The 20,283-nt window shown below is 42.7% G+C and overlaps 1 protein-coding gene across 2 annotated transcripts in view; it reads right to left on the reverse strand.

Annotated features, from left to right (window-relative positions):
• The window catches only part of pxdc1b (PX domain containing 1b), a 58,846-nt gene extending 47,007 nt beyond the window's left edge, over positions 1–11,839 (reverse strand). Inside the window, exon 1 of one of the 2 annotated variants that reach the window (XM_078539548.1) lies at positions 11,027–11,839. In XM_078539548.1, the coding sequence (XP_078395674.1) occupies positions 11,027–11,276 (250 nt within the window). In that variant the 5' untranslated portion in view covers positions 11,277–11,839. The remainder of the gene's footprint in view (positions 1–11,026) is intronic. The other variant, XM_078539549.1, reaches the window with a different exon arrangement.
• Positions 11,840–20,283: the final 8,444 nt, after the last annotated feature.

Here is a 20,283-nt window from a genome sequence, read left to right on the forward strand (position 1 = left end):
AGCATTGTCCAAACAAAATATGAGACCACGCCACATGAGATATTGGGCCAGACAACCAAAAGCTTGTCAAAGAGGTAGGGCTTAAGGAGTCACTCAAAGAAGGGAAGAGAGGCAGAGAGAGGTTTGGGGAGGGAATTCTAGGTCTTTGGGTCATGGCAGCTGAAGGCAAGGCTGCCAATGCTGGAGTGATTAAAATCGGGGTGCTCAAGAGACCAGAACTGGATGAACACCAAGGTCTGAGGGTTGTAGGGCTATAGGGGATTACAGAGATAGGGAGCCAGGGAGGGATCTGAAAACAGAATTTTAAAACCAAAAGCCAGTGCAGGCCAAGGAGAACAATGGTGATGGGTAACTGGGACTTGGTGCAGGTTGGGAAATGGGCAGCAGAGCTTTGGATAGTGTTTTAAGGGGAAAGAAATGCAACAGATGAATCACATAAAATGATGTGTCTGTAACAAGCTCTTTGCATGGTTCTAAATGAAAATATCATTGTGTGTCCACTGTACTTCATAGTACTAAGGCCATTCCTTGGAAGGAAGAGGTCAAGGAGGAAGTGCAAATGTAAGCAAGCCAAACGATGGGGGGTGGATGGTTGCAGAGTGGTAGTGTCGTTAGTCTAATGCTCTGGGGCCATGGGTTCAAATCCCACTGCAGCTGGTGGAATTTAAATTCAATTAATATATCTAGAATGTAAAGCTAGTCTTAGCAATGTTGACCATGCCAACTATCATTGATTGTTGTAAAAACCTATCTGGTTCATTAATGCCCTCATTTTAGGGAAGGAAATCTGCCATCCCTACCTGGTCTGGCCACATATGACTTCAGACCCACAGCAATGTGGTTGACTCAGTTGTCCTCTGAAATGGCCTAGCAAGCCACCCAACTCAAGGGCAATTAGGGATGGGCAACAAATGCTGGCCCTGCCAGCGACACCCACATCCCATGAAATATTAAAAAAAAGTAATGGGATGGGGCAGGGAAAGCAAATAATTATGAGGAGAAATTCAATCAAACTACAACTTATTTTCAAATTAACAATCTTATCGTGAAAAAAACTATTTTAAATAAGTTTTAAATTTTCACCACGAGATATGCTAAAAATATCACTATTGAAAGCTTAGACATGGTTAATCCTGCCTAACTATCCAAATTGACTTCCATAACATTGGAGTCTCTGGGAGATTGTTTTAAAAATGACTAGAGTTTACAATTCTTTATTCTTGGGCAATTAAGAGTCAATGACATTGCTGTGGGTCTGGAGTCACATGTAGGCCAGACCAGGTAAGGATGGCAGATTTCCTCCCCTAAAGGACATTAGCAAACCAGATGTTTTTTTTTTTAAATGACAACCAATTATAGTTTCATGGTCACCATCATTGACATAGCTTTCAACTCCAGATTTATTAACTGAATTCAAATTCCACCAACTACTACAGTGGGATTTGAACCCATGTCCCCAGAACATTAGCCTAAATCTCTAGGTTATAAATCCAGCAATATTACCACTACACCACCCCACCCCATCATAAGTATTTGGGTGGGTTTCTCTACATTGGTAGGTTTAGCCAGTGAAGAAGGCACAAAATCAAGAATAAACAAATGTCAAATCTGAGGTAACTAACAGTGATCTGGGATAACTGATCCATCTCCTCAATTACCTTGGGATATTTACAGATGGAAGTGACTTTCAAAAAGGAAAACTCAAACTTAAATAAAAGTAACCCACGTTTCAGGAGTGTGTCTGCACTTGCATCAACATTGTCTTGTGAATATTTGACTTCTACATCGACAATTGGGCTTTTGAGCACAGTCAATCCCCAGTATTCCTATGAGAAGCTTCAATTAAGTTTCCAAAATGGCTTTGTGAATACACGCACTCCCTAGACTGTTGCAGAGTCATGGCAACCAGGAATGTCCGGTTTGATTCCTGGGTCAAGAAATTCCTGAATTCAGGGAGACTGGAAAAGAAAACTTTCAGCTGCAGAGAGCAGGAAATTTGGGGAAAAATGCAGTTCCATCATGATTCTGTGCTGACCAAATTATCCCTTTTAAATTCCAGCCGGGGTGTGAGCGAGTGGATCCTTCACTTGATCCAACAACACCCACCATATCGAAATTTTCCTTCCAGATCCTTAAAGATTCAGACTTTGCCCTGCTCCATTGATTTTTCTAATTCTATTCAAATAATTGCCTGTTCAAAAATCTCAACCCATCCTTCCTCTCTTACCTGCTGTGTGCTCCCCGGAGGTTCTACCATTGTCATGACATAGCTATGGTGGGAGACCGATGCCTCTGGCACTGAGTGGGGTCCTGGTATTCCAGTGGCGGATGGTGTGGTGAGAATGATGTGACCACCACAAACTCACAAGTGGTCCCCCGCAGTGGAAACCAGGCCAGGCATGGGGTTTGTACGTTCAAAGAAGGCAACATATAAAGAAAAAAACATTTTGTTGATTGGCCTGCTTGTTCAGGGACGATGAGGAGTGGAGGCAATTGGAGTTGATTTGGGGTGAGTGGTGGGGGTTATCTGGGCATAGCCTTCCAGTGGTGAGTGACTGCCCAATTTCCAAGTGCATGGGACAGGTGGGCAGTGCCCTGGTAGGGGCCAGTGTTGGAGGGCACTAACGTGCATGAAGCTGACACACCAGGTTGAATTACGACCTATGGAATTTCAGAATCCTTCCTTTTAGACTGTAGAAATTGTCTAATCTTTACTCATTGCACACTCCCTTTACCATTTTAAATTATCCTTTGCTCTTATTATGCCCTTTCCAACACGTATTTCCAAAATTATACAGAACCTCAGCTTAACATTTGCAGATTTATACTCTATTGTTCTGGTGATATAGCTCACTGTCTATTTGCTCTTATTGCTTCTCCACATTGACCCAACAACAAGTGACAAGTCTAATGTTTTTAAATGGCAGTTGCCGAGGAACTTTGGCATTGCTGTAAAGTTGTTGTATAAATCCACAAGTTAGGATTCAACCTGACTTGAGAAAAGTAGCACAACACTGTCTGGAGAAGGTAGTGTCACATTACTTGGGTTTTGCATCACATGGAGTATAATTCCAGCTCCCTGTCAAATTAGCCCTCCTGAAAACTTTGTAAACCTAGCTAGAGTTAATTTAAATGTTCAGGCATTGCTGCTGCCTGTATTTGCTAAACATTTAAATTATAATTACTGGAAATGGAGAGCTATGAGAGCGTGTAATTAAACATACACTGATCTCTCTCCTACACAGGAGAATTGGAGTATAGTCAGGCATGCATACTTCAATGACATCCCAGAGGATAAAACAGTAAAACTTGGGAAATGACTGGTACTGGTCCAAACTGAAATAAAAACAGAAAATGCTGGAAAAACTCAGCAAGGCTGGCAGTATCTGTGTAGAGAGAAATAGAGTTGACGTTTCGAGTCCACATGACTCTTCTTCAGGGCTGGTCCAAACTGGACTTGTATACCTTAAAATGGAACTTCAGTCCCATGTCCCCATGCCCTTTTGGAGCTTTTTGAACTGGGACTTTGTCAAAGGCTTTCAAAGCATTAAACAAGCTATATCACAGGGAGCTGCACTCATTATTTTGTTTGTAATATTTTCAAAGATGTCAAGGTTTTTCCAAATGCATGCTGGCTTCTTGCTAACCCATTGTTACATAGATACACCTCCAATCTTTTCCTCAGAATAGTTTCAATTATTTCACCAACTGTTGATATTAGACTCTAGAAGTTTGTTGGGCCAGATCTATCCCTCTTTATAAATACGCTCCCAATATTTTGGAACCCATCAGTACAAAATGAACCTTTAAGGATTGTAGCCAACGTCCACAATTGCCTCCATGGGCATATCCTCCTAGGGTTAAGCCATTTGGCCCGGCAGACTTAATTCATTCAGGTTCTAACTTTGCCTTTTAACTTTTTGGAACGGGTAAATTATCTATTTTTATGGTAACCTACTTTGCTATGTTCATCCCAAGGCTCCTCTTCATAATCCTAAAATCTCTTTAACCTGTCTCAACATTTTCCTATATTCCTCCCAAAATGTCCCCCTTCTTTCCTCTTTATGCTTTACCTAGATAGTTTTCTTCCTTCCATTATTTCATTTTAATTGCTAATCATATTCCGTTCATATTCATCTACGTTGGAAATTGCCTGTTTAATTCACATTTATTTTTCTTGTGTACAAAAGTATACAATTTAATGTGCACAATATTGCATATCCTCCATATAGTTCTAAAAGTCACCCGTTTTCCCTCAGCCTAACCATCCCTCAGAAATATGCTTCACTCAATTTCTTTTCATTTGTTCTTTTGACGTTTCCCATTCTGAAGCTGTATATTTCTGCCCTGGTCCTCAGTGCCATTGATTGACAGATGGTCCCAATTCAAAACATATCATTTGGTTCATTGCTCGCCTCCCCTCGCCACCTCCACTTACTAATTCTACAATTTGACAGTGTCTTGTTTACATGTAAGATCCAAATCAAAATGTGAGTTACACCTAGGGAAGCTCATAGCACATTGCCAAGAAGTGAGTCCTGGATGAGGAAAGGCTGGACAGGCTAGGCTTATATCCGCTGGAGTTTAGAAGAGTAAAAGGTGACTTGATTGAAACCTATAAGATCCTGAGGGGACTTGACAGGGTGGATGTGGAAAGGATATTTCCTCTTGTGGGAGAATCTAGAACTAGGGGTCACTGTTTAAAAATAAAGGGTGACCCATTTAAGACAGAGATCAGGAGACTTTTTTTCTCTCAAAAGGTCATGAATCTTTGGAACTCGTTTCCTCAAAAGGTGGTGGATGAAGAGTCTTTGAATATTTTTAAGGCAGAGGTAGATAGATTCTTGATAAGCAAGGGGGTGAAAGGTTATTGGGGGTAGGCAGGAGTGTGGAGTTAAGGTTAAAATCAGATCAGCCATGACCTTATTGACAGGCAGGGCAGGTTCAAAGGGCCCTGTGGTCTACTCCCACTCCTAGTTTGTATGTTCCTATTTCTGATTCTTAGTGAATAATCTATTTAGATGCAAACTGTCACTTCTGTACTGTTGTGGGGTGTTGGTTACAGATCAATATGTCTTCAAGAAGTCTTTGTGGTCTTCGTAGGTTAACTGCAAGTCTTTATCGACTACTAGAACTATTTACACATGCACAGTAAAGGGTACAAGTTAGGAGCTGTCTCCACACTTAGGTCTACACACGTCTGTATACAATATGACACTGACCTCTGGGTCATCTGCCTTCTTACATCACTGTGTTGGCACTACTGTACTCAGCCTTACATTAACCCTATATGTGCCAGACCCTTATACTACATATACCAACTAAAATTTCTTCAAAACAGTCTAAGAAGTAACTGAGATGAACAGACTTAATCTACCAAGTGAGCCAGGATGCTATTTACCCAACGTGATGCATAGAATCATAGAATAGTAAGCACTGAAAGACCATTCAGACATTTGAATCTGCACTTTCTCTTTAGAAGAACAATCCAATTGGTTCCCCTCTCCTGCTCTTTTTCCACACCGCTGCAATAATTTCTCCTTCAAGTATTTGTGCTATAAAAGGTCAGCATTAACCCTGAAAGAACAACTCTCTAGCCCTTATCTTTAACTTCCCAGGCAATACACCTGCACCCATGTTTGAACATCTCTGACTCCTCCCTCACTGTTCCACTTATTCCCATGTGGGCGACTGGCACCAGCACCTCTCATGCTGCCTGCATTAGTGCATCTCGATCTCCTCTCTACATTTACTACTTTAGGCCAAGTAAACTACTGAGTGCTCTATTAGCTTCATCTTTACAACACAAAGAAACTATTCACAAATCTCGACACTGAGTCTTTACCATCAATAATATGCTTTAACCTCTGCCCAACTCTTGCCTTAGTTTCAAAATGCTGCCCCTTGTCCAGGGGAATGAAACCTGGTGATTTATTTTATCTCATACTCTACTTTTCTGCTTTACTTTACATTAACACCCTTCATTGTTGCATTCCGGGTATTGTGGTATTGCAGCAGGGGGTCATTGGCATTGTAACAGAGGGTGAGCAGAAGCAGAGGGGGAAGGTGGATTATTAGTTATCTTAAAAGGATGTTAGTTGGCAACAGACCTACCAGTTCAGATAATTGGCACAGGTTTGAGGGCATATATGAAACTCTAGTCAGAGCAAGATGGACCATGCAGAGTCGGGGCCAAATGCAGGGGTGTAAGGTCAGAGTGTGAATATCACAGGGCAGGGCTGGAAGGATAGAAGTTCCAATTGATGAAGCGCAATAACAGGGTTAGAGTGCTCCTGCTACATTGCAATCTATGCTATTGGTCCCCAGCTGTTAGCTCATTTCTTTAAATGGGTTAGTGTAACTGCAACATACAGGAATGTAGTACAAGTGCATTAAACCTTTTGCACATTATTTTCAGAGATTAGAATTTCTATCCTGGAATGTTGAGGAATTATGAGGCTGTAGGTAAGGAGATTTATAAAAAGGCTTGAGCTGCTCCCCTGCTGGTTTACTGAATTTATTCAGCGAGTCATGAAGCCATTCATGCGAAGATACTCCCAGGTTTAATCCCCAGAGTGTCTTTAATTGATCTATATCAGCTAGGGTGATGATAAAGGTGCTACTGTTGGTCTGGGTGGCCCCTAAACTAATGAGAAAATCTGTCAATATGCCATTCTTCATTGCTATCAGGGAAATGTGTGGACATCAACAATAGCAACAATATTCACTGATAACACAACATAACAAAGAAAAATGTCAAGGAACTTCACAAATGGAACTAGGCAGGTAAGCTGTGCAAAAAGAGATAATGAGGGGTGACTGGCTGAAAAGACAGTTTTGAGAGGCTTTTAAAGGAGGAGTGAGAGAAAGAGAGTGATGGAGGGGCAAGAGGGTAGAGTTCCAGAGAATGGCTCCAAAGCAGCTGATGACCATGCCACCAAGTGTGTGAAAAGCTTAGAGGCACCGAGGAGAGGATAAAATCAGATTTATTCCAACAGTCTGCCTACCAGCATTCACTGACAAGGTTCCAACTTGAAAACTAGTCATTTGGATAAGTGGCCAGAGGACACTTAGTGCCTGTGAAAGCACACCCTAATAAGCAGTCAGCATCTTCAGGAGGGAAGGAGGGGAACAGACAATAGATATACAATATATTGATCTGTCTTATTACATTAGAGGAAATGTAGTTTATTTTTATTTACTCATGGGATGTGGACATCGCTGGTTAGGCCAGCATTATTTTCCTGTCCTAATTGCCCTTGAGAAGGTGTTGGTGAGCTGCCTTCTTGAACTGCTGCAGTCCATGTGGTGTAGGTACACCCACAGAGCTGTTAGGGAGGAGTTCCAGGATTTTGACCCAGCGACAATGAAGGAACAGCGGTATATTTCCAAGTCAGGATAGCGAGTGGTTTGGAGAGGAACTTCCAGGTGGTGGTGTTCCCATGTATCTGCTACCCTTTCCCTTCTAGATGGCAGTAGTTGAGGGTTTGGAAGGTGCTGTCTAAGAAGCCTTGGTGAGATTCTACAGTGCATCTTGTAGATGGTCCACACTGCTGCCACTGTGTGTTGATGGTGGAGGGAGTAAATGTTTATGGACGGGGTGCCAATCAAGAGGGCTGCTTTGTCTTGGATGATGTCAAGCTTCTTTGGTGTTGTTGGAGCTGCACTCATCCAGGCAAGCGGAGAGTATTCCATCACACTCCTGATTTGTGCCTTGTGGATAGTGGACAGGCTTTGAGGAGTCAGGAGGTGAGTTACTCGCCACAGGATTCCCAGCCTCTGACCTGCTCTTGTAGCCACAGCATTTAAACAGCTAGTCCAGTTCAGTTTCTGGTCAATGGTAACCCGCAGGATGTTGATAGTGTGGGATTCAGCGATGGTAATGCCATTGACTGTCAAGGGGAAATGTAGGGCCATGATTTTTGTGTCGTTGTCAGCTACCTATTCATTTACATCAGCATTTTATTAATTTGCCTTGTCTTGTGAGTTAGAACTCAAATTAAAAACCTCTGACTGAAGGACACTGAACCTTGCACCAATTATTTAGATCAATTGTCATTTCTGGAACCTCGTGCGTTCTCACTTCATGTGTGCTGCCTGGAAAAGCCCCCAGAATCTCTCAATATCCTGACTTACAAATTTCAGGATCATTGCTAAATTAATATTAGCCAAAACCCTTGGGTGAAATGAATATGAGGCAACAGATTTATTCTTGGATGATCTATTTCAACAGTGGAAATCATTAGCAAGACTTCTCTTGTCAAAGGCTTGGGGCTAAAAGAAATAAAACTCTACATGGGTGAGGAAGGGCTTGGAGAGTGCGATGGATAAGGTTAAGGTGTTGGGGTGCTAATTGCCACATGAGAAACTGCTGAAGACTTGCATTTATCTTGCACCGGTCATGGCCACCAGATACCTCAAAGTGCTTTACAGTCAATGAAGTACTTTTGTAATCATGATTGTCCCGTCAGATATGCAGCAGCCAATTTGCACACAGCAAACTCCCTCAGACAGCAATGTGATAATGACCAGACAACCTGTTTTTAGCGATGTTGATTGAGAGATAAACATTGGTCAGGACACTAGGGATATCTTTCCTACTCTTCTTCAAAACAGCCATGAGATCTTTTACATCCACCCGAGTAGGCAGACAAGGCCTCAGTTCAACATTTTATCCAAAAGACAGCACTTCCAACAGTGCAGCACTCCTGCAGTACTGCGCTGGAGTGTCAGTCTTGATTTTGTTTTGTGCTTAGGCCCTGGAGTGAGACTTGTACCCCAAACCTTGTGAGCCAGGGACAAAAATAGAGCCATGGCAAGAATGAATGCATATGTGCTGGATGGTGACACCCCCATCAACTTGGTCCTCCCCAGATTGAGCAATAGCACTGTAGGAGCCAAGGTACAAAGATACCTGTGAACACCTGATGAAGGGCAAGGTGTGGGGGAGCAGTATTGCTGTTCACATGCTATCCTAAATTCCATTGAAGAGGCAATCTCCTTTGAGAAGAAGCATTTCCCTGACACTTTCTTCAAACCCTCAATAGACTGTCATATATCATGGGGTCATAAGATCATAAGAAATAGCAGCAGGGGTGGGCCATTCAGCCCATCGAGACTTCTCTGCCATTCGATAAGATCATGGCTGATCTGATTATGGTCTTATCGCCAATTTCCTGCCGACCCCCATAACCCTGAACTCTCTTGTCAATCAAAAATTTTCAACTCAGCCTTGAATATATTCAATGACCCAGCCTCCACTGCTCGCTGGGTGGAGGGGGTGGGGGGAGAGAATACCGGAGACTAATGACCTTATGAGAGAAAAAAAAATCCTCATCTCCACCTTAAATGGGAGGCCCCTTATCTTTAAACTTTAGACTCCCAGAGGAGAGGAAACAGCCTCCTAGAATCTACCCAGTCAGGCACCCCTGCCCCCCTCAGAATCTTATACGTTTCAAATCTGTGTCATGACAAAAATGACTCGTGGCACTCTCTCTCTCTCCGAACTATAAAAAGTTTGCTAATTACTTTTCCATCAAGACAGTGCTCTTTTCATACCTGTAAACTAACAAGGAATAGCCCACTCCAGTCCAGCCCCCTCCCAACAATCTCTCTCTCACACACACACAACACACACAGGCACTGATTTGATGGAAAGCGATGGGCGGCGGTGGAAAGAGGTTAGAAAAGCACTGCTGCACAGTGCAGGGTGACGTTTGAGAACATTTAAAGGGTTCTTTTATGAAAAGAAAACATGTAATACCCGCAGCAGCCTGGGAGGGGCGGCAAGCCTCAGACAATATATAGACAAGAGAGGGAAAGGGGGGGGGGGTAAAATCAGACCCATTGGCAACTTTTAACTTCCAAAACAGGAGGGGAGGGGAAAAAAGACGTGGATCAGCTGAAGCAACTTCTGCAGAGAACGGTAGCAGCCGTGACAAAAAAAAAAGTGATTGAAGTTAACCTCGAAATGGCTCAACACTGACAGGCATCGATTAAAGTGCAGAGTGAGCAAATAGAGAGAGAGAGAGGGGGGGAAAAGGGGGGAGGTGGGTGGGGAAAGGGGGAAGGTAGGGGAACCAGAAAACGAAGGGTTTGAGATCACCTTCCTCCCAGATTAGCGTGTGCGCCTATCAATAATAGAAAACTGGCTTAACTGGTAACTTTATACCGGAAAACGCTATTCTGCCACGCAGCTCACACATGCGTAAAGGATTTCGTATTTCCTATGCAGGGGGAAAGGAAGAAAGAAAGAGAGAGAGAGAGAAAAGAAATCCCCGCTACTTAGAAAATAATTATTCTTCACCATCCCGGTTCTAAATAACCAGTGACTCCAAACCAAACCAAACCCTCTCAGGAGTAGTTGCTGTGCAGCAGTGTCCCTGGCTTTGCATCTGCCCTCCTTTCCACAATAATAGGAAAACCGCTTCAAAACCAATTCGCATTTTTCTAAATGTTATTTATTTATTTTAAAAAAAAATAAAAGTCAAGCCGAATCAGGATTGCTTTGCATTTCTACCGCAAGCATCCCCTTGCTTGGTGAATGAGAAATGTTTAATTAAATTACGCTTGGAAAAGTTTATGCGCGAATTGTTTAACCTTTAACAGGAAAATCAGCTGCCCCTTGATCTTACACAAAGACTGCGGGTTGTTTAGAGAGAAAACCATGAAAGATAATCAGAGCTTCTACCCACACAGTGACAACTGTCTCAATCTATATATACTGACCCACTCACCATCCCTCTTTAAATCGAAATAAGTTACTTATTGCCTTTTTTTAAAAAAATAATCTTTTTTCACCCAGAAATAGGTTTCTCACAGAGGAAAGGATTTTCAAACTTAACTTGCATAAAATTCAACTCGTCAGTGGATTAATATCAAATTGCTCGTCATCGGCAAGGAATCGTTTATTATCATTTCAAAACTTTTGTACCGAGTTGATGCACCCCGCCCAGCGCTTTTGGTTGTTATTAAAGAGAGGAGTAGGAGGCTCTTTGGGAATATGAGGTGGGTGAAGTTATCAAACCTTCGACGAGAGGGGACCGGGAGAGTTCCGCCTTATCTTCGGGGAAAGCATCGATTAACCTCTTAAAGACCTTGGCCAAGTCGCTGTAGCTCCTGTGCAAGTACAGGACGTTCCGGTCTGACCACTCCGTCCTGATCTCGAAGAAGTCCTCTTCCCTCCGGTTGACGATGAGTTTCCTCACCCCGTTCACCCAGCAATCCTTCACGAACATGTTGACCAGGGAGGTCCCCTCAAACACAGCCGATGCCATCCTATATCAGCCCAGCATGTTTGGAGAAACAGGGACAACTCCAAACAGGGAGTGGGTGGGTGGGTACAGCTCCTGCTCCCTAGCAGAGATCCAAGGCTGTTCGAGGAGGAGTGGGGAGCAGAGCCTTACACCGACTTGCCCTTCCCCAGTAGTCCTGTGATCTCCAAATCTCCTGCTTTCAGGCCGCTCCTGCCTTTTCTCTGTGTCTCACACTCCTCTCCTCCAGTTGTGTGGAGTGTGAATCTGGGGGATTAAGTCTTGCACCTTAAACTCAGCTGTCACCACTGCCCTGTCACAAGGTGCTCCCTCCTGTCACTTGGAAATCATGTCCGGCCCCCCCTCCTCTCTCTCTCTCTGACCTCACTCCCGGCCCTGTCCCAAAGTGCTCAACTTTTCCTCAGGCACGTACTTCCAGGGAAGTGAATTCCCTTCCGCAGGATCCTTGACATCATTCCCAGGAATGTCTCTCTCTCCCCCACCCACCCAGAACTCTCGCTCTCTCTCTCTCTCTCTCTATGAATGCTGCTCCTGTTCAGCTGCTGAATAAGGACCAATGGCACAGAACACACAGTAACAGTCCTCACAGAATATCCCTACAAATTCATCCAGGCTGATGTTTTCTCCTAAAGGTTAAAGGGTGGAGCCAATAGAAAACCACGCCCAAATGTTACAATCTGCTGAATTGTCCCAACCTCTCTTAATTCATTTCAACTGGGGTTGGGGGCGGGGGCAGAATTTAGATTTGGAACTGAATTGTCAGTTGTTTATAACAGGTTACCCGAGTAACACACATTCTTTAATCCTACGTAATAAGTCCCGAGAGAATGATGTTGTATATAAAAAAACCTGCCCCATATTTCTAGAAAGTGCGAAATGTGCATGTGGACGAATGTAAACAAACTGAAATCCAAAAGCGAATTATATTCCACCCCCCTCCCCACCCTCCACCACCCCTCGTCCCGTTTTGAAAAGCTCTGTTTCCTCCTAAATATAAGATCTTTGCATCAACCAACACACAACCTTGCAACGAACCCATGAAAAAAAGAATCAGGAAAGCAGATGTTTCGTTCCATGGGGATTGGTATAAGTTACAGAACTCCAGTTTAGCGGAATTCACATTTCACACTGGAAATCATGGGAATCAAACGGACAGAGTTAAAGAGTTTGGAATCCTGGAACATTTAGGAGGAATGGGCGGTGACACTGGAACCCAATGATGCTCCACACCAACAGGATGTATTGGCACAGCTGTGATTGAAAGCAAAATACTGCAGATGCTGGAAATCTGAAATGAAAACAGAAAATGCTGGAAAATCGCAGCGGGTCTGGCAGCAGACCTGTGGAGAGAGAGAAACAGAGTTAAGGTTTCCAGTCCATATGACCCCTCTCACTCTGAAGAAGGGCCATAAGGACTGGAAAGGTCAACTCTGCTTCTCCCTCCACAGATGCTGTCAGACCTGCTGAGTTTTTCCAGCACTTTTCGCTTCCGTTTCGTGTGTTGTCACGACTGTTGGATTTTGTCCAATTCTGGGCCACGATGGGCAAGGTTAGCGGCTCGGGCGAGTTATGGGGTCATCTTCAGCCGTGACACGGAGAGAGAAGTTGATTTTGGGTAACGTTAACATGTGAAATCTGCAATTCGGAGTGAATTGGAAAAGGCAGAGGTTGGGAGGGGAGATTTCTGTAAGTAAACCCAACCGTGGGGGTGCCCATGATGGTCCAGTGAAGGGAAACCAACCCAGGTTACAGCGGTATTCCAGGTGGGAAGAAGAGTTACATTTTAAAATGTTCCCAATTTGAATGGATAAGAGATGTCTGTGTTAAACTTCGATTGGCAGTCCCACTCCCCTCCTCGTTCCTCATTGGGCGGTCAAACAGCAAGTGACTTCAGGTTAAACCAACAGTGACTGTACAGCCAATACTTCATTTCGAATTTCCCAATGCAACTGAACCTTCTCCAACACTTCACAGAGTCACAAAAGCAACACAGCAGCATAACTCAGAAATTGGCCTTCATCTGATCTCAGAGCACATCAGTGTAAACAGCTCTGGAGCAGGTCTGACTCTAGTTGGAGTGACTGAGTGGAATTTGAGTGATAAAAGATTTTTTTTAATGCTCTGTGGGTTCATTGGATCTTTTAGTTATTTTACAAACTGGAGCATTACCCATAATCTAAAAACATTGAAAAAATGACTGGTGAAGTTGGGGGATCTGGCTGGGTCTGTTTGTTCACAAGCACAGAACACTAACTTGTGCATTTGTTCAAGAGAATGCTAACTGGGTGTGTTCGCACACGAGTACAGAACACTAACCTCGTGCGTTTATACACGTATACAGAACACTAACCGAGTGTGTTTGCACATGAATACAGGACACTAATCGGGTGTGTTTGTACACGAATACAGAACACTAACCGAGTGTGTTTGTACACGAATACAGAACACTAACCGGGTGTGTTTATACATGAGTACAAAACACTAACCGGGTGTGTTTATACATGAATACAGGACACTAACTGGGTGTGTTTATACATGAGTACAAAACACTAACCGAGTGTGTTTGTACATGAATACAGGACACTAACTGGGTGTGTTTATACATGAATACAGGACACTAACTGGGTGTGTTTATACATGAGTACAAAACACTAACCAGGTGTGTTTGTACATGAGTGCAGAACACTAACCATCTGTGTTTGCACATGAATACAGAACACTAACCACGTGTGTTTGTACACAAACACAGAATACTAACCGGGTGTGTTTATACATGAATACAGGACACTAACTGGGTGTGTTTATACATGAATACAGGACACTAACTGGGTGTGTTTATACATGAGTACAAAACACTAACCAGGTGTGTTTGTACATGAGTGCAGAACACTAACCATCTGTGTTTGCACATGAGTACAGAACACTAACCGGGTGTGTTTGCACACATGTACAGAACACTAACAGGGTGTGTTTGTGCACAAGTACAGAACACTAACTATCTGTGTTTGCACATGAGTACAGAACACTAACCGGGTGTGTTTGTACATGAATACAGAACACGAAACAATCTGTGTTTGCACATGAGTACAGAACTAACGGGGTGTGTTTGCACACATGTACAGAACTCTAACCGGGTGTGTTTGTGCACAAGTACAGAACACTAACTATCTGTATTTGCACATGAGTACAGAACTCTAACCGGGTTTGTTTGCACACGAGTACAGAACACTAACCGGGTGTGTTTGTACACGAGCACAGAACACTAACCAGGTGTGTTTGTACACGAGCACAGAACACTAACCACGTGTGTTTGTACACGAGTACAGAACACTAACCACGTGTGTTTGTACACGAGCACAGAACACTAACCACGTGTGTTTGCACACGAGTACAGAACTCTAACCATCTGTGTTTGCACACGAGTACAGAACTCTAACCGGGTGTGTTTGTAGACAAGTACAGAACTCTAACCGGGTGTGTTTGTAGACGAGTACAGAACTCTAACCGGGTGTGTTTGTAGACGAGTACAGAACTCTAACCGGGTGTGTTTGTAGACGAGTACGGAACTCTAACCAGGTGTGTTTGTACACAAGTACAGAACAGTAGTCACCTGTGTTTGTACACAAGTACAGAACTCTAACCACGTGTGTTTGCACACGAATACAGAGCACTAACCAACTGTGTTTGCACACGAATACAGAACACTAACCGGGTGTGTTTGCACACAAATACAGAACACTAACTATCTGTATTTGCACATGAGTACAAAACTCTAACCGGGTGTGTTTGCACACATGTACAGAACTCTAACCGGGTGTGTTTGTGCACAAGGACAGAACACTAACCGCGTGTGTTTGTGCACAAGTACAGAACACTAACTATCTGTATTTGCACATGAGTACAAAACTCTAACCGGGTGTGTTTGCACACATGTACAGAACTCTAACCGTGTGTGTTTGTGCACAAGTACAGAACACTAACTATCTGTATTTGCACATGAGTACAGAACTCTAACTGGGTGTGTTTGCACACGAGTACAGAATACTAACCGGGCGTGTTTGTAGATGAGCACAGAACACTAACCACGTGCGTTTGTGCACAAGCGCAGAACACTAACCATCTGTGTTTGCAAACGAGTACAGAACACAAACTGTCTGTATTTGTATGTGAGTACAGAACTCTAACCGGGTATGTTTGCACATGAGTAGAGAACTCTATCTGGGTATGTTTGTACGTGGTTACAGAACACTAACTGGGTGTGTTTGTATGTGGTTACAGAACACTAACTGGGTGTGTTTGCATGTACAGAGCTCTAACCAGGTGTGTTTGTATACAAGTACAGAATGCTAACTGGGTGTGTTTTTACATGAATGCAGAACTCTATGCACGTGTGTTTGTACATGAGCACGGAACACTAGCCTGTGTGTTTGTATGTGGGTATAGAACTCTGGCCTACCTGCCTGAGTGTAATTCCAATTGGCCAATATAAATCAGTTGCTGCTGGCTATGAAGTGCAGGTTGTAGTTACCAGTAAGGACATTGTAACCACAGTTTTAAATGGATGAAACAGACCACAGAGCGAGCATAGTTAGATGTAAATACCACAGTGTCTAATAATTAAAAATATTAGTACCTAAAACATTGTAAACAAGGTAATTATCTTTATAATGCAAGCTAAATCTAAACACTAAATGACCATAACAGCCCAGATAACAACTTGCAGTGTGAGCCAGAGCCTGCAAATCCTATTTGCAAGTAATGACAGCAGGGGCTGCAATATTGTGGAAGAAGTCCTCACTATTGAGCTGCTTCCAATTTCAACCTAGCTTCCTAGTCATTCCAGTGGAGTACTTATCCCACCAATTATACTTCTTATGATTGCTTTTGCAGTATCCACTGGGGTCAAAGAAATTAGCTTGAAATTGCACTCACAATGTAGCTGGATTCAGATTCATAACGAGCACCTTCCTTCTAAGCCCTTCCTCCAGGCCCACTGATACATGCATTTCTGGGATGGAGTGGGGCACGAACTCCAGAAAAGTGAGTTTCTTTACTTGAAAAATGGTGCATTCTCATTAATTTTAATACTTTATAACTTCACAATTGATAGACTTTAAAATTAAAATGATAGGACGAGGAAATGACATTTGGGTTTATTCTTATCCAATAGACAAGCAAGACCACTGGCTTCCCTAATAATTACATGAACAGCCACTCCCCTGTTTACAGAGGCTAACCTGTTCCCCACCATTCCACCTTCACAAAAGCACATCCCCGTCTAAGCCCCTGGTTTACACTTCCTGCTCTCCCCACTCCCGACCCACCAATTCGCAGAGAAACTTTACTCTCTCCCGCATGCCCAGATTACACAGGCACCTTTCCCCCTCTCCTTGCCCCTAGATCTGTGCACACTTCCTCCCTGGCCTCTCTGCCAGACCCACCTCCTACCCTGGTGATCTTGCTTCACTCTGGGAGAAGATTCTGTGGTGTGGGTGGAAATTTCCAAACTAATACAAGACCAGAAATTCCATCTTGCAGCCACAGGACATAGGTATGCACTGAAGCTGAAATCAGCAGTGAGATGATCATTAAGGAATGAAGGGACGGGTGATTTCCTGCTGTCGCATCCTGACATTACCGGGTCATGCAGTTTGTGTACAAAACATATGTCAGGCTCCATTTCTGACTGGATCTGTGTCATCATGCAATGCAGTAAGTTGACATTTAAATTGCTACTAGTGTTAACTCATTCACAAGCCAGATGGTGAATCAGGAAACCAGACACCAATCTTCGTACTTAATACTAGACTTATTTACAGAATGCAACATTACATATGTCTACCTCCTCCCTAACCAACTCAGTGTCCCAGAAGTCTCTCTTTATAGGTGCTCAAAAGATACTTAATCAATCAACACCCTCTATCTGTATATATCCTTAACTTTAACAATACAATTAACATACCATTAACAGCCAGACAATCTTTAAGTTGGTTTGCTTCCCTATTGTTCTTAGATATATGGAAATAATTCTTTGTTTTCCTCTTTGTCATGCAGTTACCTGCATTTTAAATCTCGCTCCCTCTTTGACAGCTCCTTCCAAGCTCAAGACCTTTACCATCTTGATTGGTGAGGGCAGCAGAGGCATGGAGACACCTGTTCCCCTCAAAGCCACACACCATCCTCACTTGGAACTGTGTCTCCTTCAAAGAACTCCAATAAGTTGGTTAAACATGATTTCCCTTTTACAAAACCATGTTGGCTCTGCCTGATTGCCTTGAATTTTTCTAAGTGCGCTGCTATAATATCTTTAATAATAGCTTCTAACATTTTCCCTGTGACAGATGTTAGGCTAACTGGCCTATAATTTCCTGCTTTCTGTTTCCCTCCCTTTTTGAATAAAGGAGCTATATTTGCCATTATCCAATCCAATGGGGCCTTCCCACAAATCTAGGGGAGCTTTGGAAAATTAAAACCAATGCATCAACATTCTCACTAGCCTCTTCTTTCAATACCTTAGGATGAAGTCCATCCAGACCTGGGGACTTGTCAGTCCGCAGTCCCAACAATTTGTTTAATACCACTTCCCTGTGGTTGTAATTGTAATTTTCCCTAGTTCCTCCCTCCCTGCCATTTCCTGATTTACAGCAATTTCCAGGATGTTATTTGTGTCTTTATAGTGAAGACTGAAGCAAAACACCTGTTTAATTCATCCAGTATTAGTTACATTTGCCTGTTATTTCTTACAATGAACAAAATCCTATCGTTGAAGTGCTCCCCCTCTCACTGTGGCAATTAGGAGCATATCCCCAAAGACCACATTACACTAGGAAGTTATATTTTAATTCTATGATTACTTAATTGAGAAAAAATAGAAATAGCCAATGTTGACCTTCCTTCCAAATAGCTTCGTTGGTAATGTACTCCAACATGGGAGTGAGTTGGTAAGGCACGAGGTGTGAGAAGACAAAAGCCATTGACTCCAGCCCCAGCCACAAACCCTGTACCTGGCCGCTGTCCCAGGCTGAACCAGGTATTTTTGAAACTTTGGTACCCTATTTGAATCTGAATTGCAGTTTCGACCCTATATCCTACTCATCATAAAGACTGCCTACATCCATCACCACTACAGCTTAGCAGCTGCTGAATCCTTCATCCACGTTTTCTCTCAACCCAGCTTCTACCTTCCATAAACTTCTGCTCGTCCAAACCTCTGCTGCCCATACCCTAACCCACACTGATCCAATCATTCATCACACTCATTGCTCCCTGACCTCCTAACAGTAAGACCTGGCTCACGATCCACTAATGCCTTGATTTTCATCCTCAAATTCAAATCTCTCTATTTAAGCCACCCAACTTATTGGTCGAGAGTCAATTTTTGTCCAATTACATTTTGTGTGAAGAGCCTTGGGATGTTTTCCTAGGTTAAAGGTGGGATATAAATATACTGTAAATTGTTGTTTAATCCCAGGCCTGTATTGAGTTACCTAATCTTATACAAACCCAGTATAGGCCATTATAATTGACCTCAGAACCATGGAGAGAGAGAAATCAGCTAGGATCAATTTCATTGATAATGTTTGTGTTTGTGTGGATGGGTGTGTGTCTGTGTGTGTCTATATGTGCGTGTGTGTCTGTGTATATGTGTGTGTTTACATATGTGTGCATGTTTGTGTGTGTATGTGTCTGTGTGTGTGCCTGAGTGTGTGTGTGCCTGTGTATGTATGTGTGTATGTGTATATGTCTGCATATGCGTGTCTGCATATGTGTTTGTGTGTGTGTGTGTCTGTATATGTTTGTGCGTATGTGTGTGTGTGTATGTCTGCGTATGTGTGTGCCTGCATATGTGTGTGTGTGTCTGTGTCTGTGTATGTTTGTGTGTATGTGTGTGTCTGTGTATATTTGTGTATGTGTGTGTGTTTGTGTGTCTGTATATATGTATATGTGTGTGTGTGTCTGTGTGTGTGTGTGTGTCTGTATATATGTATATGTGTGTCTGTATGTGTGTGTGTGTGTCTGTGTGTGTGTATGTGTGTGTCTGTGTGTGTGCGTCTGTATATATGTATATGTGTGTGTGCGTCTGTATATATGTATATGTGTGTGCCCGTGTGTGTGGTGTGTGTGTGAAAATCTGAGTGAAGTGGATTAACCTTGTCAAAGTGAACATTCAGTCTCAGTAACCCTGTTTTATTGGTTTCAGTGGCTGGGTTGGATACCTCAAAATTCCACCTGCTCAGAAATTTTGATGGGTACAATAAAGAAACCCAGTAAACAGGGAGCATGCTGATTCAGAAATGACACTTGAAATGTCAGTCCATCGGAATTTTGTTTTAATATTCCTTATGCAAAGTGAGTTCTGTGGGATTATGTGCTGATTACAGAACCATACAGAGTAGCTTGTGGTTACTTCACCACATTGAAACCAGGAAAAAAATAGGTTTGAATAGGCTGCAGATTTCAATAATTTGTAGCAAGTACTATATTTTCAACACATTGCATAAAATTGGTTAAACTGAATCACTAGACCAGTTCTATATTCCCGGTGCAAAAAAACATCAACAGATGTTCAGTTAAAATTGCCCTTCACTGAAGAAGCACCTGATTTCAAGGGTAATCTTTGTTCATTGTTATTTAAAATAAATTGAAATCGCACTAAGTGGAAAGTGTGTAATATTGACGACTGTGAATGTGATGTCAGTGAATGCCTGTGAGAGCCCTGGAAACCATGATATTCATAAAGTCTTGATGTCCTCCAATAAAACAAGGATGGTCTCCAATCTCCAAGGGGCAGGCCTAGACATCAAGCTTTCAAAGCTCAGAATCTATTTATTTAATTGACAATATCCATGGTAGTTTTTAAGTATACAAAAGTAAAGTTTTCACAAAGAGATTTGAAGGCTTGGTGGTCTAGTAGGAGTTGAACACTAGCTACTTCGTGAGAACTCTTATATTCCTTAGCCTGAGGGATAATGATCTCTTTCTATTTCCTGATTTTAAACTACAGATAGGA

This window comes from Cetorhinus maximus, chromosome 3 (assembly GCF_964194155.1).
Source record: "Cetorhinus maximus chromosome 3, sCetMax3.hap1.1, whole genome shotgun sequence".
Lineage (NCBI taxonomy): Eukaryota > Metazoa > Chordata > Chondrichthyes > Lamniformes > Cetorhinidae > Cetorhinus > Cetorhinus maximus.